This window comes from Ornithodoros turicata, chromosome 8, assembly GCF_037126465.1.
Source record: "Ornithodoros turicata isolate Travis chromosome 8, ASM3712646v1, whole genome shotgun sequence".
Classification (NCBI taxonomy): domain Eukaryota; kingdom Metazoa; phylum Arthropoda; class Arachnida; order Ixodida; family Argasidae; genus Ornithodoros; species Ornithodoros turicata.
Genome location: NC_088208.1, coordinates 37,287,623 through 37,305,370, shown reverse-complemented (window position 1 = coordinate 37,305,370; position 17,748 = coordinate 37,287,623). Strand labels below are relative to the sequence as shown.

The window sequence follows — 17,748 nt, the reverse complement described above, 5'->3', positions numbered from 1 at the left end:
ACTGCTATGACAAGTTCAGAGCTTTTACCCATGTTCTATACATGCTCTAGATTCTAGAAACAACACTTTTACTTACGCCCTGGTGGCTCAGTGGCAAGAGTGTTTATTCAGTTATTCCCAAGTTGCACACTCTACACATTGATGGCAGCAAGAGAAGGTGGTGAAAGTAGACACTCTCTGGGAATGTCCCTTTCCTTTTCGTATATTCGCACTAGTACCAGTTGGGACTATGGGAAACTAGTTCTAGCTCTTGTGGTCCGTTTCTACTATTTCTAAGTCACACAGGCGATGTAGGTTTTATGATTTTATGCCATTCTTCAACCATCCCACGAATGTCTCGCTTCTGTGTTGTCACATCATCATTGCACTTGGTCCCAGATTGGACAGCCACATGCACAACAGCTTCTTACACGACAAAATTATGTGCTCTGTCATTCAGTCAGCTGCGGAAGACAATGATAATGCGGAAGTGATGATTAATCCAACCCATCAATCAATACCCAGGGGTTGAAAATAGTCCAAATACCAGGGATTGACATCTTTAATGGGTATATACACCGGCAAACAACAATACAACAACGAAACGTCAAACTTTTTTCGTCGTTGTATCGCTGTTTGCCAGTGTATATACCTATTAAAGATACCCAGGGGTGTCAAACTTCAACAAGACCGTCCGTTTTAATACCCATTCAACACTACCTGTAATAACATCAGCAGCAATGTAACTGGGAAGTCACAGTGGTCCACATACCATGACGCGTAATGTCAAAGACATGCGATATCTCGACAGTGAAGCCACTATAGGGACTGATGAACGTAAAAGAGCCATACCGCGAAATCAGCTGCCAGGAGCGTTCGTCGTCCGGATGTTCTCTGTAGAGGCGGAGGTTCAGCTGCTGGTCCCTCTGCAGCCAGTAATTGTTCCCACGAATGTCCTTCCCGAGGGGCCCCAAACGCAGGGCGCTGGCCTCGCGCCCGTTTACGTTTCCTTTCAAACGGGCGTTGCCATCAAACTGGGCCTCCAGCAGTCGCTGAAACATGTGCGAGTTGCAGTGAAGACCCAAATACAGTTACACAGGTTATAATTAGACCCTGAAGTTTTCGGGTTTCATTTTTTTCCAAATTCGGGGGGTGAAAATCAGGTCAATAACTTAATGTAAAAAATTCATGCAAATTTGGGTGTAAAATTACCATCAGACTGAATTCGGGGAGAAATCAGACTTTAATGCAGCTTAAACATTCGTTCTAGCGCTCATCCAGAGTGCCAGAGGTATCAGAAGTAGAGGTCAACCATGTATTTTGTGAAAAATTAGTATGCCTTTACCTTCAGGTGCATAGCTTAGGTGCAGTTTTGCGGGTAGAAATCAGGTTTAACCCAAAGCAGGTGGACCTTGATTCGGGGTGCAAATTCGGGGAAAAATCAGGTTTAACCCTAAAACTTCAGGGTCTAGTTATAATGGACAGCAATGCTCTAGGCATACAGGCAACGTAAATGACCTTCGGGAGAACGAGACTTCTCCGAACGGAGTTGTGTGACCACTGCCACACGACAATAGAGCTCCCTTTAGAAACAGATCGGTTATCCCTTCCCTGACCGAAAAGGTGTATCCGCTAACCCAGTGCCACCTGATGATTGACAGCTTATGATTACCTAAAGCAAAAAGCATAATATTAACATATTTATTAAGCATTTACAGCAGCTTCTTAAACATATAAGACCCTCATGAGGCCTACAACAAACAATTTTTAATTCAATACTCTCGTACAATGGTATTCGGTACCCACCTTGAGACAGGACAAAAAACATTACTGCCAAGCTTTTGTTGCTACGCGATGTGGTTTTGAGTTTTTTTTATATTTTTTTCATCTTCGGGAAATCAAGAGGAGAGCACCAGGGAGAAAGGGCTAGGGAGACTTACGTGCTCTGTTAATGTGAATATGTGTAGTTTTCTTTATAAGCATGCAAATATGCTCTAAACACGTAATCTTTTGAATGTTTTTGCAGTGCAATCACTGTATAAGCAACCATTTTAAATCATGCAGGTGCACTACGACGTGACGTGGATGTGTCATGTGCCTGCCTCAGCCAATCACACACACATTTAGATTTGTAGGCGGAGTTCACTTGTCCAAAAGTGTACATCCTACAAAATCTTTCACCGGATAAATGCCTCATTAATGACAGAACTCAAAGTAAAATAAAGGTGGTACCTACCTTGAGAAGTGATAGCTTGGTGGCCAGCTTGGCCTTGCGATAGCCAAAGCGTTCCAACTCCCAGCCTTCCACGTTACTGCCTTCATGACAAAACTAAAAGAGACGATTTAGAAAAAAAAGGCTTTGATGAAATTGTTCACGGCGTCCGCGTTAGTCGCAGACAAGTTTTCTCGGCAAAATACCTTGATGAGACACTTCTCCCAACGGTCACGGGTGACACGCTTGTTTGCTTTACGCAACAGCACAACGTGAAGTTCGATGAGAGCGTCGCTTACTGCAAAGCAAAATAATGTTGTAACGACTCGTCTCCGAAACATGTCTGCCAAATAAACTTTGAATTTGCTTTTTTCTTGCATTCGCTGCAAGGTTAGTGTGAATTGTTGTTTGTACTGTAATGAAGGAATGTTACACCACAGACCAGACACCGACAGAGAGAGACAAATATCGAACAGTAAACACACAATCTCAGCCACACGACCACAAAACGCTAGAAATTTCATGCTGTATGGAGAGTTCAACGGCACAGATCCATGAGTGATAACTCGTACCGTCAAAATTTCGAGGTAGAGCGAAACACAGAGTAGATGACAGGCCAAAGACCCCGCGGTATTAGGTACTGAAGCACGAGCAGGTATACAACTAAATACTTTTTGCGTTATATTCATGTGGCGTGCTTCAAAACAAAATCAGCCGAGCTCTCAGAATACGAGTGCATGTGTACACAACATCGTCATGCGCAATATTATAATAGTTAGGGCACCATCGTTACCACGATACTCGATGTAGTGTATATCTGTGGGCACCTGCATTCTGACAACATCGGTTTTAAAGACAACATCGAAGGACCGAGCCGCGGTTAATTTATGACGCTTCCTGCGGTAACTCACGCGACGACACGGTCACCTACCGTTTTTTGTGTCCTCCAGCATGGACTGCAGCTCCGATATTGTGACGTTTACGCCGCATAATTCACCAAAATTCAAAACGAAGGAGCAGATCACAGCGAAGTTTGGATCATCATGACAGTTTTCGTCGGCAATAGACGCCATTTTCCAAACGCTCGACGACAAAGATTTTTTTCCAGGGTCGACAGACGAGTTACCTCAGTAACGGAAATTGAAAAATGTTCGCAAAAAATATTGCACTTTAAAAAGCCTCGCTGGTAGGGCGTCTTAGCTGAAGCTATTTGCAAACATATATCGTGAGATTTATTTGCAACATTTTTTGCGCAAGATTTTTCTCTGTGTTATAGTTGTTACAGTTACCACGCTCACTAATATATTCGAGCAGCAAAATAAGTATGAATTAGTTCGTGAAAGAAGCGTTTCCTTTGATTTCTGAAGCTGGTTGAGAATACAAGTAGCCAATGCAGTTTACTCGGGAGTTTAAAGTTTATCGGTGGAGTTCGCCGGTTCGGTTCAAATACGCAACTTTCTAGCTAGGCCGATTCAACTGCCTTCCACGGGGACGAGTTCCCGTTGCATTGAATACGGTCATGAATCAAACGATTAAACAAGTCTTGGAATTACTTTTTCCGGGGAAATGCTACAACGAGGTCTTTGTAGAGCACAACTTCTTTGACCGTAAGTTACAAGCGGTTTGAGATGTCACGAATTTAGACTGTAATTACCTGCCACGTCCTACTATCGTCTGCTCCACGTAAACATTCGGCTCAGCAACGTCCGAACTTGATAAGTAATCTGTGTTTGCTGGAGAACGACAAGCAGGCCGAAAAGACGATCGCTGCTGGGTCATTTGGAGCAGAAAAATGAAAGAAATATGGAGTGCATGGTTTCGCAGTCGTACTAAAAGATGCAGATATAACCATGGGTGTTCCCAGGGTTTTCTCCAAGGGGAGGGGGTGCATAGCCGTGCAACCCCCCACACCTCTTTTCCTGGAGACGGGCGCTGCGGACTGTGCGGGTGTTCGGAGGTTCATATTATAATCATTACGACCTATGATTAAAGAACGCACCATTTTATGTGACATTGGAGCTCCAGGGGGGCACGGCCCCTTTGCCCCCCTCTGGCCTCCCCTCTCGAACGCTCAATCAGATCCCTGCATATAAATCCCCCCCCCCCCCCCCCCCCCACACACACACACTTTTCTCCGTATGGAACGTGCGCTAGTTTACAGTTATTGGGCTTGAATGGCTGCGAGGGAATAAAAAACGTGAAAATCGCCAAATCTCCAAAATTGCAAATACTAGTTGAAAGTCCTATGTGTTCCTGGGCTTTTCTCAGACATTGTAAAGCAAACATTGGCATAGCTCCGTGTGAAGTCTGCCCAGGATGCACGATTGCCCCAAACAACATGCCGCCCTGTCAGTAGGCAGACTGCTCGGCAATAAAACACCACAAACGAGCCTGTAAAACTGAGCAGGAGAGCATATTTTGCCATAGCTTCCTGCGCTTCATAAGCACACTGTACGCCGATGTCAGTTTGTGAAGAGCGAATGTTGTGAAATGGAGTATGTGAACCTCTACAACAGGCTTCTTGTAATGCTGTTCAACGATACAAGTGTCGCATTTATCTGTCACTGTGCTTGTTTCTTAGATTCCATGAAATATCACCTCTATCTTTGGAACTAAAAGAGCAGAGAATGATACATATACTTTACCTGTTCCAGCTGGCTGCCTAAAAATTGCCCTGAGCAAGACCCTCGGCTATGGCATCATTGTGGGCTCTACCCTGGGTAAGTTTCACCTTTTCGCACAACACTGGTTAGAATTCCACCAAAATACTGGTAGCGAGTCTCCTTTTTGTCCCAGAAAGAATCTATTCACGTATTACAACCTTGGCTTTCTAACAAAGCTGCCCATAGCTTAGTGCAGTGCAACTCAGTTGCATAAATTGCAGGATGGAACTTCATTAAAAAGAAACAAATCCATCAAGGAGTATGTGCTCAAACTTTGGGTACCTACATGCATCATATGTATGGTTAGGGGGTAATAATTGTGTGCATCGATGTGGAAGCGAACAATATCAAAGAGTTCTGATCGATTGCAATAATGTTGAGGTTACCGTTGGTCACCCTAGTAAGAATTATGCCGTGCGTGACAAGGTACCTCAATTGTTCAACTCAGTCTCGCGTACTAACTAAACTACAAGTAACCTGCAACCGCAACTAGTGACTGGTTTTGGTTAAAGTAACCGTAAAATGTAACTGTAAAGTAACTATGTCACTTTAATGGTGGTAACTGTAGCTGTAAGTAGTTACATTTCAAAAAAAGAGTAGCTTTAACTCGGTTACTTTTTTAGGTAACTTACCCATGGCCGGTTCAACTTCTGGTACTCTCTTTCACTTGATCGCATGTGCTTTGATTCATTTGCATTCTCTTGTTGCAGTGAAGGTGCCCCAGATTGTCAAGCTATGGAAAGCCCAAAGTGCAGAGGGTATCAGTCTGGCGTCAGTCCTGCTAGAGTTGGGAGGTATCACAGCCACCACAGCCTACAGCTTTGCTAACAGATACCCCTTCAGGTAGGGTTGGGTCAGTTGTTCAGCAAGTGGAGGGCAAAGACAGGATTGAGGTGTAGGGTTGTGCGAATATTTGGATTTTTTATTTGGGCGGGGTTCGCACCACCTGGTGGTCGTCAGTGGGTCAAGCTCGGGAACGTTGTCGTGTCAAGTCCAATCGTGAGGTCATCGTCCTTGGGGTCGGAAGGGTGTCATGAGTCCGGCTGAGAAGAAAAAGAAAAGGAAACAGTACCTTTTCTAAGCAGTTAAAGTTCTTATTGTTGGCAATATACCAGGGTCTTCGTTAATGGGGGACTGGAATTTGTATATAAGATAAGGTTCCCGTTGTTCTTGTGATAGATCGAAAGCAAAGTTTGATCGAAGAGGAGAAATTGAAACTACGTTAATTGAATGGCTCGGTTGGCTGAAATGGCGCGAAACTGGAAGATTAGTTTTTTTTGTCACGTCTGATTGGTGGTTATTGAACCTATTTCTTTTAGAATTAGTTCAATATGAAATGGGCGTCCACAGCTGGGATGTGACACGCTTGACTTATAAACGTTTATATAATGTATATATATTACACTATATGTTTACAAATTGAAATTAGCCGAAGCTCTGTGGCTGCACGTGGAGAGTATGTTTACAGGTTGATCGTACACTCCCAGCCGAGGACAGCCGTTTCGTCCTACTTGGGACTCTTCAGCCCGGCGCAGGGAAGTGACACGATCTTGGGTCGGCACGAATAGTGTGTCGCAACGAAACATCAGTGTTCCTAAGCGGCCCACGGTGACTGCGCCACCTGTGGAGGCCGCTGTGCAAGCCAGAGAGTGCGTGTACAAATGCAAATTAGCCAGGGCCCAGTGGCTGCTCGTTGGGAATATACTATATGTAATATAATTAATCATAAAAATAATAATAAATAATATAACAATAAATAATAATAAAAAATGGGCATAGTCCGTTGATGGGCACATAAAATAAGAAAATAAAGAAATTATAATATAATATTATAGATTCACCTTGGAGTTTTCTTCAGCACGAACAGGAACTTCATGACAGCCCAAAGTTCAAGCTTTGAAATAGACATGGTTCTGTGGATAGCTGGAGCAAAAATGAACACCCCGCGTTACAGATTCGCTTTAGAGTTACTTAATACTACTTACATACTTGATGTTAACCTGTTAGTTAATGTAACAAGTGCCATTATGTGGTTTACAAACTTTCAGCATGGGGATTTTGACAGAGAAGAGGCCGGAAGATCCGGAAGTCTTCCAACGGTGTCAACACCCGAAATTGTTGATAGCGTCCATGCCCTCATTTTGGCAGATTGGCGAATCTTGGCTAAAACAGTTCCAGAGACCTTAGGCACATCCAGAGAATGCATTGGGTTTATAATTCATGAAGGACTTTGGCATGCAGAAGCTGTCAGCCAAATGTGTGCCGGAATGTTTCAATGCCGATGAGAAACAATGCCAAACGGATGCCTCCAAGTTAATTTTTTAGATAGATAGATAGATATTTATTTAATTGTGCCCATGAACGATGTTCCGTTAAGCAGTTTTGTTAATTTTGTTAAGCATTCTAGTGACGCTTTTCTTGAGCGACTTGTTACAGTTGATGAGACATGGTTGCATCACTATGATACTGAGACAAAACCATGGTCTATGGAATGGTGGCACTCGGGTTGTCTGAGGCAGAGGAAATTCAAGACTGAACGATCAGCGGGAAAGGTTTCAGTCACGGTTTTCTGGGGCAAGGAAGGTGTTTTGATGACTGACTATCTCCAGGTGATGACTATCTCCAGAAGGGTGAAAGAGCTAATGCAGCATACTACTGTAGCTTGCACTGCCGGTTAAAGGAGTCTTTGAAAAAAAAATACAGAAGAAAAACAGCGCGGGAAGCTACGGGAAGGCATCCTCCTTTTGCAGGACAATGCATCGGCTCACAAAGCAGGCAAGACGTGCAGGTTCTGAATGACTTGCCATTTGAATGCATTGATCCGCCGTACACACCGGATCTTGCCCATCGGACTATTAAAAAAAAAAAAGAATTGTTTCCAAACCCGAGAAAAAGTTTGAAGGGAAAGATATTCTGGGAGGACTCGGAGGCGATAGAGCATCCGAAGCATATTTCGGAGAGCCGACGTCGGAATTCTTTTTTCAGGGGTTAAAGACTCTTCAGGAAATCTGAGGCCAGCTCTCTAGAGAATAGTCGTTCGTGCTTGTCCGGTCGAGAACTTTTCAGCACCCGCCCTCGTACATGTCTCTACAAAGCGAGTGGATACAATATCATCATCCGCAGATATCCAAATTATAGAGCACGCTTCTCCTAGCGCACCTATGCTTTAGGTGAAGCTGACTTGCAGAATCGCGATACCTACAACAGATGCCATTTTGTTTACCTTTGCAAATCCTAAGAAAACCCTTACGTTTTGCGAACGTATCGTGACTTTATTGGCTCGCGTTGTTGCTTCTAGTGAAACTTTGCGGTACCTCCCGTTTGGATGACTGCAAAAGCCCTACACTGTGGACACCAAGAAAAACAGGAACAGTGGAGGCATTAAAGTATATGCGCACATTGAAACTTGTTTCTAGATTTTGCACACCAAGTACCCTTCTTTTGAAACGTATCCAATTGTTGAAATGCTATTCAAAAGAATTATTCAAATTTGTGCAATTGAAATTACATGCCTCAAATTGTATTATTTCAATGTGCCGCGAGGTTGTTACAAGGTTAATTTCTTTTAATTTTCGAAAACACGGCGAAATGATATACGACACCTTGCTGTAGAGTCACTAAATAAGCTTCGCCTCAGAGTAGAGACTAGTGACACTGGAGTACCACAGTCGAGCGAGAGAAGCCATTTTGTTTCCGCGCCACACCAGCGCCTTACCCAGTGATTCTACTTTGCTTCGGACTGGCAACATTGTTGCTCCGCAACGTTGCTGGGAGACATACTTTGGGTGCGCGTGACGATGTCACCTTCCTCTTCGCGAAAACGAAACCGTATGGACGTCTGAATTTACTTCGCGCTGCTTCACACTGCTACGGCGCCTTCTTTCCAGTAGTTAGCAGTACAAAGCCTGTCGTTAAGAAAGAACAAGAAGCTAATATATATATTTGCTGTTCCCTGCGACATGTGTAACCAGTGATCACATACGACAAGCAAGTCTTGTACTTTTTAAAAAGATTGTTCGAAGATCTCTTTGTTGTGGATTTTATTCATGAATAACTCGCAAAGCTGTTTGCGTCTCCGCTGAACACAAGAATTGCCCGTTAGAGCGCATGCGCTCTACGGGGTGTGCAGTTACATCTCTTAGGCTCATAGATTGCGCCTATTGCCCTTTTTAGTCCCCTGACGCTCCTTTTTTACTCCTCAGCACCGCAAACAGTCCCCAAAGTCCCCGGGAAGGGTTATAGTTACTCCTCTTTTTCTTCAAGAGTAAATTGTACGTTCCCTTCAATAAACGAATAAAAGTTGCCCTCATTCAGCAGCAGTAACACACAGACAAGGATGCAGTACCGCATGTATTCACTGTCCAAAAACCCATTTCGTAACCGAATTAAAAAAGACTTATCGGGCCGTCTTTCCCACAGACTTCCAGCATCACGCTCCGCTTGACGCTGAACCCTTATTAATCCCTGCGCCTGATACACCCGTTCTCCTACAACTCAATACGAGCGTATATGCATTTTTGCCTCGTAATTTCGACGGAGCTTGGTCGTTAAAACTCTGAAGCGGGGGGGTTTGCGCTTTGGGGAGTCTCTCCGCATCTCGAGAGGGGAAAACGCGGTGCGGCGTCAAAAGGAAAAGCAACCTCGTTTTCTAAATCCGTTTCTCTGTCGTATACGATAGTCTGTAATTAATCTTAAACAGATTTTGACACTTTGTTCCGTGCATGCCCGAGTATCTAGGACAAATGAATTACTTTTCTGTGTGTTCAAGGATACGTGAGATACAAGCCTTCGAACACACGTGCGCGTCAAGCTTTGACGTCAGAGGAGTGAGAGCTATTACGACCATTCCCATTGGTTCTCGTAAGCACGTGATTTCTCCCGAGCTGCGTCAGTGGCGGAGACTAGCTAGCGTAGCTATTTAGTGACTACATAGGTTTGGGTATTCGCGGTGCCGATCTTCTATAGCGTCTATTCAAATTTTATTCAAATAAATTTAATTCAATTAATAAATTAATTCAAATAAATTGTCTTTCTCGTTTACCCGACATAAAGTGTTACAACCCCTTCAACGTCCCCCGTGGTGGATGATGACGCCCCCAGGTTGCGGGTAGTCGTCGGTTGGATTCGAACACGCGACCTTAGAATGTCTAAGTGGACCGTGACGCTGCCAGCTGATCGACGGAAGATGGAGTTGGAAACCACGAAACCGGGCGTTGCGTTCGAGCATGACTTCAAAATAAGAAAAGTTAATATTTCCCCTAAAAACAGCACGCCCGATGACTAGGCATAGCACGCGACCTCCGCTGATGCATCACGCTCCGATCAGATGCGTTCTTTAAAGTTTTCCAGCGTGGTTTACCCGTTTTCAAAATGGAAGCGCCGTTTGCACAGCGGGGGGATCCCCGTGCCTCGGCGGGCGTCAAAGGGAAGGAAAAGGTCTAATGAGGGTTGCGTAATTAGCGGTCGGGCGGGCCGCGTGAAATGAGGCGTGCCCTGAGGGAACCTCCCCACACGCTCCTTGGCGAGGATGAAGATGGAGGGAAAAAAAAGGAATCGGGGGGAAATAATGCATTTTAGCCCTTAGTCACGATGAGGGAGCAACGGGGTTGGGAGTCAAGTTTGCTGGGAATTCGTGCGGCCGGAGTTACGCGAGAGCGTGGCTTTTAAAGTAGCATTGTCCCGTTGAAACCACCGATACAGAGACATTAAACTGTTACGCCGTTCGGCTAGAAATATTCTACCTGGAACGAAGACTGTCTGAGATGTTGATTGATTTGGATTGACTTGATTCTTGTCTGCTTTTGGCCGGCGGATATAGGTCATATATCTCCATAGAACGCTATACTTGCGCGAGACGTTATCGGACAACGAATGGCATCGCGATCGAATTCCAGTGCCGGCTATACTGTCTGAAGTTATCAGGCAGATTGTTTCCAACAGGCGGCACCACGGTTTCCCCTGAAGTCGGCCCAGGACGGACACTCTGTCAGCTGTCGGTCACTCATAGCCGCAGTTGCTTGCACCTTTCTCAAGTTTCGCCTTTTCATTGTCGCGTCCCACAAGAAGGTTTTGAACACAGGGTACCTTAACGTCCCCATAAAAGGTCATGCCTACGCTATTTGTGCCATGTTACCGAGCTTCGGACCAGGTCCGACCCCGCAACCTTCGAATGCAGTATAACGGGATACTTTTTCCAGCTGATCCACAGACGCTGGCCCTATCCCTCTGGGGACGACTTTATCTCTTTACATGTGGAGTACCGTTTTCTTCCAGTGCCTGGGGCGAGGGCCTGTTTTTGGCCTTCGAGACGGCCCTCATTGCGATGCTGGTGTTGCAGTTCCGCGGCCAGCAGGGTCGTGCGTGGGCCTTCTTCGCGGCATACATCGGTCTGACGTCGATACTGTCGTCAGGTGTAGCGCCAATGCCACTTCTCGCTGCCGCGCAAGTTGCGAGCGTCCCCATTGTCATCTTCGGGAAGGTGAGAGTTAAGGGTTGCTGCTGGGAGGGTCCTTGCTGAACTGCACTAATAGGCACACCTGCTGGATGAGCTACTAACCTGCACGCTATGTGATCCCAAGGTTTCGGGTTCAAACTCGGCTGAGGACGCAGACGTGCCCGTGCTGCACCTACACTCTATAAATAGAGCTTCACCGCATAGCACGCTCCTAGCCAACCATAACCCCGAATGAAAACGTTCTCTCCTTTGATTTGCTGAAAACCAGGGGCGTATGCCATTTTTGTGGCACTAAACCTCTACACGAGAAACGTCATCATGACGTTGGTAGACAGACTGAAACCGAAACAAATCGGAAGTGGAGGACTGGGTTCCATGAATGGGCACTTGTTCGCTGCCCCTTACTGAAAGAAAAGTAGGACCGAAGGTCGCTTCCCTTTCAGGGACCATCGTAATCCCCTCAAGATTGTGTCTTTCGAGCGCGACCTTCTTCGTCCCTAGCTTCAAGTGTAGTTCAACTCTACCAAATTGGTGGCGCTGTCGAACACTATGACGTCATTTGTTTACAAACAGGGAGTGGTCTCTTATGAACTGCAGAATGCTACAAAAATGGCGTACGCCCCCGTTTTCAGCAAATCAGAGGGAAGAACGATGTTACTCGGGATGATGGTTGGCTAGGAGCGTGTTATGCGGTGAAGCTATGTTTTTAGAGTGTAAGAACGGCAGGAAATGTGGTCCATCGACCATAACAGCTCTGGAGAAGTTATACTCCTGCGCCACCATGGTGCAGCCTATAGCGCTTCTTTAGTTTCTGTGTCGGCGCACTATTTGTCGCTGCTCGCTACATTGAGTGGTGCGACTAGCTATTGCAGCCAATAGGGACAAACGTATAGGGCGGGGCTTAAACATACCGTTCTTAGGATGGACACGACCATAGATACGTCGTCCTGAGAGAATATTTATTGATATTATATATAATAATATGTAGTTTAATCAATATCTCTTGGCTGTTTTTAATAGTTGATGCAGGCGTGGCGGAACTATCGGCAAGGTCACACGGGTCAGTTGTCTGCCATTACAGCGGGGCTGCTGTTTGGCGGTGCTCTGGCTAGGATATTCACATCGCTCACCGAGACTGGAGATCCGTTGATGGTAGCCACCTTCGCTCTCGCCGCCGGTGCGAACTGCACCCTTTTCACTCAGGCAAGTAGTAGGATGACTAGGGGAAAACGTAATTCAGCTCCTCCTAGCGGACGTACCTGGGTAATGATCGTGAGGTTATGTACTGGTGCCCACGAACAAATTTCACAGCTGTTTCTATACTTCCTGCAATTTTCGGTTGCATTCGTCGTTTTTCGAAACAGAGCTTGCATTACGCTTTAATTTCACCGCTTTTAGGTACTGTAAAGCAGCAGAGCTGCAATCTCAGAAAATTTACCCATACATAGTTTATTCACTGACGTCACCCCTCCAGTGGCCACTAGCTTCGAAAAGGCGACATCGCCGCCATAATGTAGGTCCCTCGAAGTTTGGTTCCGGTTTTCGTTCCCTGCCATATGCTATTTGGGGACTATGGGCCTCTCCGTGTTTGTAAACAAATGACGTCATAGTGTTCGACAGCGCCACCAATTTGGTAGAGTTGAACTATGCTGGAAGCTAGGGGCGAACAAGGTCGCGCCCGAAAGCTACGGTCTTGAGGGGATTACGGTGGTCCCTGAAAGGGACGCGACCTTCGGCCCTACTTTTCTTTCAGTAGGAGACAGCGAATAAGTGCTCATTCGTGGAACCCAGCCCTCCGCTTCCGATTTGTTTCGGTTTCAGTCTGTCTACCAATGTCACGATGACGTTTCTCGGGTAGAGGTCTATTAACGTTGAAAACATAGAAAACACTTGGATTGTGGCGCAAATATTCACACAGTATAGTAACTTTGAAACAGCAAACGTACTGTGAATCCTATGGTGGATGGAGGCATGGACACTCAGAACCTGAGGACTACCTTATGGCGGCAAATCTGCTAGCTACAGTGGCGCTCTCCTGCGGATGACGTCATGTGAATCAAGCTTATTCGATAACCTGAGTCCTCATTGCTCTTGCGTTCCAATTTTCGTTCCATTTGCGCTCATAGTTTTTTTTTTTTTTTAGAAACTTAAAACTGAAAATTACGAGCAACACTGTGTCGAAGTCGAGACCAACTGCGCATTGCTCGCCAAGTACGGCGGCAAACCTACATTGCATGCGCATATAACACAGTGTCCAAAACAAAAGAAGTCTGCTACGTGTCGGCTACGTGTCGGCTACGTAGTCATCATGAGCATGCAAGCCAGTCGGGAACATAGATCACTGTTGCTCGACAAATTGGGGATTATTTCCCACCAGACGTCGCCCCGAGCCGTTTTACCGCAATTTCACTAGCAAATTAAAAATACTTAACCTTCCCTGTCACATGTATAACTTGTGCTGGGTTTACAAGCAACAAGCTGTTAAACTATGCCGCCAACATAACCTGCCTGTCTGCTGCTTTACTTTATATACATTTAAACAGAAAAAGAAAGACGCTATCACGTGCTTTTTATGATGATCAGAGTCACCGTGCAAAATATTTCAATTAAATTCGCAATCCATAACTTACAATTTAATTTTATAACCGCGTCACTGGATGCCCCTTTCGGTTTTAGACCTGCCGAGCCTTTAAAATTCGTTTATTTAATATCTAAGCACTTTTCGGACGAGAAATTTAGCCGAGAGATTCTCGGCCGACGTCGAACATACTGGTATCTGTTTCATATAGATGCGTTTCCGCATTCGACCCCATGTTTTCCCATGGTTTCCCATGTTTCCGTCCACTTTCCGTGTGCAACGAAACGTTATCGAGATTTCTCTTCCTATTTCAGGTGCTTTACTACTGGGAGGCGACCAATAAGCGCCTTCTACAACAGAGGAAGAAAGACTAGTCGCAGCATTGAAGCAACATTCCGTCGGGCCCTATTGCCTGTACAGCTATACGCTCGAAAGCTGCGGTATTTTTATATTAGAGTGTCTATACAGCAATGTAGGTGTAAATTGTGAAGCAGTTGAACATACTCAACCATCAACATCGCTCTGGACCGCATATTACATAACTATATTCCGAGACAACATAAAAGCTATAATGTCACGGACACAGAGATATATCTCCGCCTGCGGGAATGTAGTCAGCACATTGGAAGTGCGCCGGGCAGATGGGCAACATTGCTCCGCATCTTTGGTAACACGCATATTTCACGTGTTGGCTTTAAATACGTGCAAATGTGATCTAAGTACGTCTTCTCCGACGAGTGTTTTTACGGCATGATTAGTGATTTCCAACACGAAGAGATTAATGACGAACTCGACTGGTTGATCCGGAGCGACGGCTTTTTGCCGGCCGATCCGTATCGGAATCGCGTGTTTTTCTGGTCGTTTCAGATCGACTTACTACTACTGACTGACGACTACTGTTCCGCGATGTAACGGTCCTGCTTGCTTTCTGAAAAAGTTGGGATTCAGCCGGAACTCCGACGAGTCTTATCAATAAAAGCGCTAAAAGCACCACGACGGCACGCATTAAAGGGATCATGAAGAGCTGCCCGGAAAACCTGAGTTCCCAGTGTGAATGGCCCGCGAGGATGGCTTTTATCAGAAATGTGTCCGATTTTTGCCATATTGCATTCAACGCGGGCACAGTCCACGCGCAAAAATAGCGTCGATCGCCCGACACCTCCCCCCCACAAGACGCCTGACGTCATTTGCTCACTCCAAGGTTCCACCAAGCCAGTCCGCCAGTGGGGAAGGTAACCTGCTCCTGACGTCACATCTAGTTAATCTGCCGTGCCGGCAACAGTCGGGTCGCAGCAGTCGCATTTTTTTCGGTCGTGGTTTTCAGTTATAGTGTCTCCGTTATTTTATGTTTGGTTAAAATACTCCGCATGTTGAATGTATGTTGAATGAATGGCCAGGAACGCATTTTTTCCCTGTCATAAGGAGTAATTTAGTGTCCTTTCACCGTCATTCGTGCGCTGTCACACGGCATCATTTAGTGACACTCTGCAGGAAGTGCACTAACGATTTGGCGAGCTCCCCAAACTCACTTCACTTGGGCGGACCGAGTGCGTAACCTCGACGGCAGGTTTTGAGTTACAGGTAATCATACTGAAGAAAAGCAAAAGGTCCTGGCAACCACAATATCTTCATTGTCATCTATCAACATTGCCATCATAGTTTAGTGACACTTACTTAGGTCGTGTAGCAAGCATGCGGTGAAAGTGGCAGTCGCTTGGGAAGAGGCACTTGACGAAAATGACACGAAATTAGCCTGTGTGACGAGGGCATTATACACATGTTTACAGATGTTTTGAGGATCGCTTCATGGTCCCTTTAAAGCCCCGCAGACACACCGAGCGCACTTACAACATCAATTGATTGCACGCGTTGGCTCACATCCTTGTATCCAGAAGGGCCGTATCCTTTCCTTCCCCAACCGCAGAGCACGCACCCATTTCTGCCCTCTGTTTTCCAAAACACCTCCCAAATCTCGCTCTCCCTCTGTTCTTGCATGCGATAAGTTTGTTGCTGAAGTGCTCTCTGTGTGTCTGCGTGGTTATAACGTGTGTCCTTGTCATGTTTTTAGCGCTTTTATTGAGAATATCTAAGTACCAACAGGCCCAGCGTGATACTTTAAGCCCAACGTATCCTCTGTCTTCACGTTCCGGATCTTGCGAGGCCGAGCGAAAGCGAGCGTTGGGCGGAGTCGCTGAGTTTGCCGGATGTGAGCGACGTCTTTCGACCGACAGGATCTGCAGATTCGGTCCCTCGGTGACGAATTTCGTTGCTCTGTAGTCGATTCAGATGCTCGCTCCAGATCTGCCAGATGATCTCGCAGTGGCGTAGCCAGAGGTGGGGGGAGTTCAACCCCTCCCCCCCCCCGCAAAATCGTACATTTGGCAGTGCATCGTACCTTTGGCTGCGTAGACAGCAGCAGCTCAGTGGCGTAGCCAGACCTCAAAGGTAGGGGGGGCTCGATACGAAAACTCTCCCCCCCCCCCCCCCGCTGATCCTGTGTCGACAACACACGCATACTTGTGCACACTGCAAACTGAGGATAAAAAAAAAGGGAACGAAAATAGTTGATTTAGACGTTCACAGTACGATTACATGTATAGGCTGTCATGACCAATGAAGTGGTGTCACGAGATTGGAAGTATTTTGAAAAGCTCATACTTTGAAAACCATTCAAGAGTGCTTCTTAGATAGACGCCATGAACTGCAAGAACTTTCGCGATAGTCACACTGGTCCCCCCCCCCCCCCATATATTATGTTCTCGGATTTGCACGATTTGTGTGGGTCGGTCCGTGGCAGGTAGGGGGGGCTCGAGCCCCCCCTAGCCCCCCCGTGGCTACGCCACTGCAGCAGCTACCATTGCCGTGAACACTAGTGCTGGCGGCGGTGCGGCTTTCCGCGCGGATGCCGCGACGTTACCGTCAGACACGGTTGCAGCACGTGGTGTTCGAAGTTCACGGGTCATTATAAAGTCTGTACTTTGCCTTCGAAAACTCGAGACATGAACGTCGTTATCTGCAACTTCCTCAGTGTTCACCTCCTCGAAGCATCGAAGGCAGAGATCGGAAAACGTTTCAGCAATTCCCAAAACAGTCTTCAGGCCTCATAATCCTGGTGGCATAACCCCTTTGGCTTTCGCAGAAGATTCGCCAGCCCATGGTTCAGAGTCAAAGCACACTTCGTACGTACACATGTGATTCCGGTTTTGATACATATACCACGTGTGATATGCGGCCATTTACACGGAGATCACCGTTGAGCAACGCCCTCATTCTTAAAACCAGTCATCGGCTCCAGACGGTGCCTTTTAAATTCGTCCCCTGGTATACGACATCGGTCGCCGGGGCCATTATTTCGTCAAACGGCGCCTTCACGTTTGTATAGCGGATGAACTTGACATAGAACTGTATTGGAACACAACTACTGAGTCGACGTGTTAGCCAGTCGTGTAACAAATCGCTTGTCAGTGATATTTATTACACGCGCTATTATAGTAGGTTTGAGTCGTACGTGTGTTCCGGACTAATTTCGCACAAGTTTGCTTTGCGAGAATAACGGAGAGGTTATGGGGAAGTCTGAGCCGTCTGGTGCGATTCTCCAGAATAGATAGAGAAGAGCAACAAGGTATGCATATCTACTTAACCGTACGGTATAGGTGGTCGTATGGGGCATTAGTGTTGCGTATATATTTGCAAGACTGGGTATTTGATATGCTCGATGAGCACGATGAAAATGATGCGACAAATTAGGGTAAGGTAGCTCTCCCTCACCAGATCTCACACTCATCAATGTCTGGGAACCATAATATTTGCATTGTGTATGAGACGTTGTAATATAAATGATTAATAATTGTTTGTTACGTGA

General features: G+C 46.0%; 2 protein-coding genes across 4 annotated transcripts in view; one reads left to right on the top strand and one right to left on the bottom strand.

Moving 5' to 3' along the window:
- LOC135367203 (remodeling and spacing factor 1-like) overlaps window positions 1-3,264 on the bottom strand; it is a 22,410-nt gene extending 19,146 nt beyond the window's left edge. For both annotated transcript variants that reach the window (XM_064600360.1, XM_064600361.1), the window contains exons 1-4: window positions 3,123-3,264; window positions 2,398-2,489; window positions 2,216-2,308; window positions 832-1,031 (exon numbers count right to left, since the gene is read on the bottom strand). In XM_064600360.1, coding sequence (XP_064456430.1) covers window positions 832-1,031; window positions 2,216-2,308; window positions 2,398-2,489; window positions 3,123-3,264 — 527 coding nt within the window. The remainder of the gene's footprint in view (window positions 1-831; window positions 1,032-2,215; window positions 2,309-2,397; window positions 2,490-3,122) is intronic.
- The window catches only part of LOC135367204 (mannose-P-dolichol utilization defect 1 protein-like), a 23,121-nt gene extending 5,373 nt beyond the window's left edge, over window positions 1-17,748 (top strand). Inside the window, exons 1-6 of one of the 2 annotated variants that reach the window (XM_064600362.1) lie at window positions 3,655-3,798; window positions 4,846-4,911; window positions 5,565-5,697; window positions 11,128-11,332; window positions 12,329-12,511; window positions 14,201-17,748. In XM_064600362.1, the coding sequence (XP_064456432.1) occupies window positions 3,711-3,798; window positions 4,846-4,911; window positions 5,565-5,697; window positions 11,128-11,332; window positions 12,329-12,511; window positions 14,201-14,260 (735 nt within the window). In that variant the 5' untranslated portion in view covers window positions 3,655-3,710 and the 3' untranslated portion in view covers window positions 14,261-17,748. Of the gene's footprint in view, window positions 1-3,654; window positions 3,799-4,845; window positions 4,912-5,564; window positions 5,698-11,127; window positions 11,333-12,328; window positions 12,512-14,200 lie in introns of those variants that run through there. The other variant, XM_064600363.1, reaches the window with a different exon arrangement.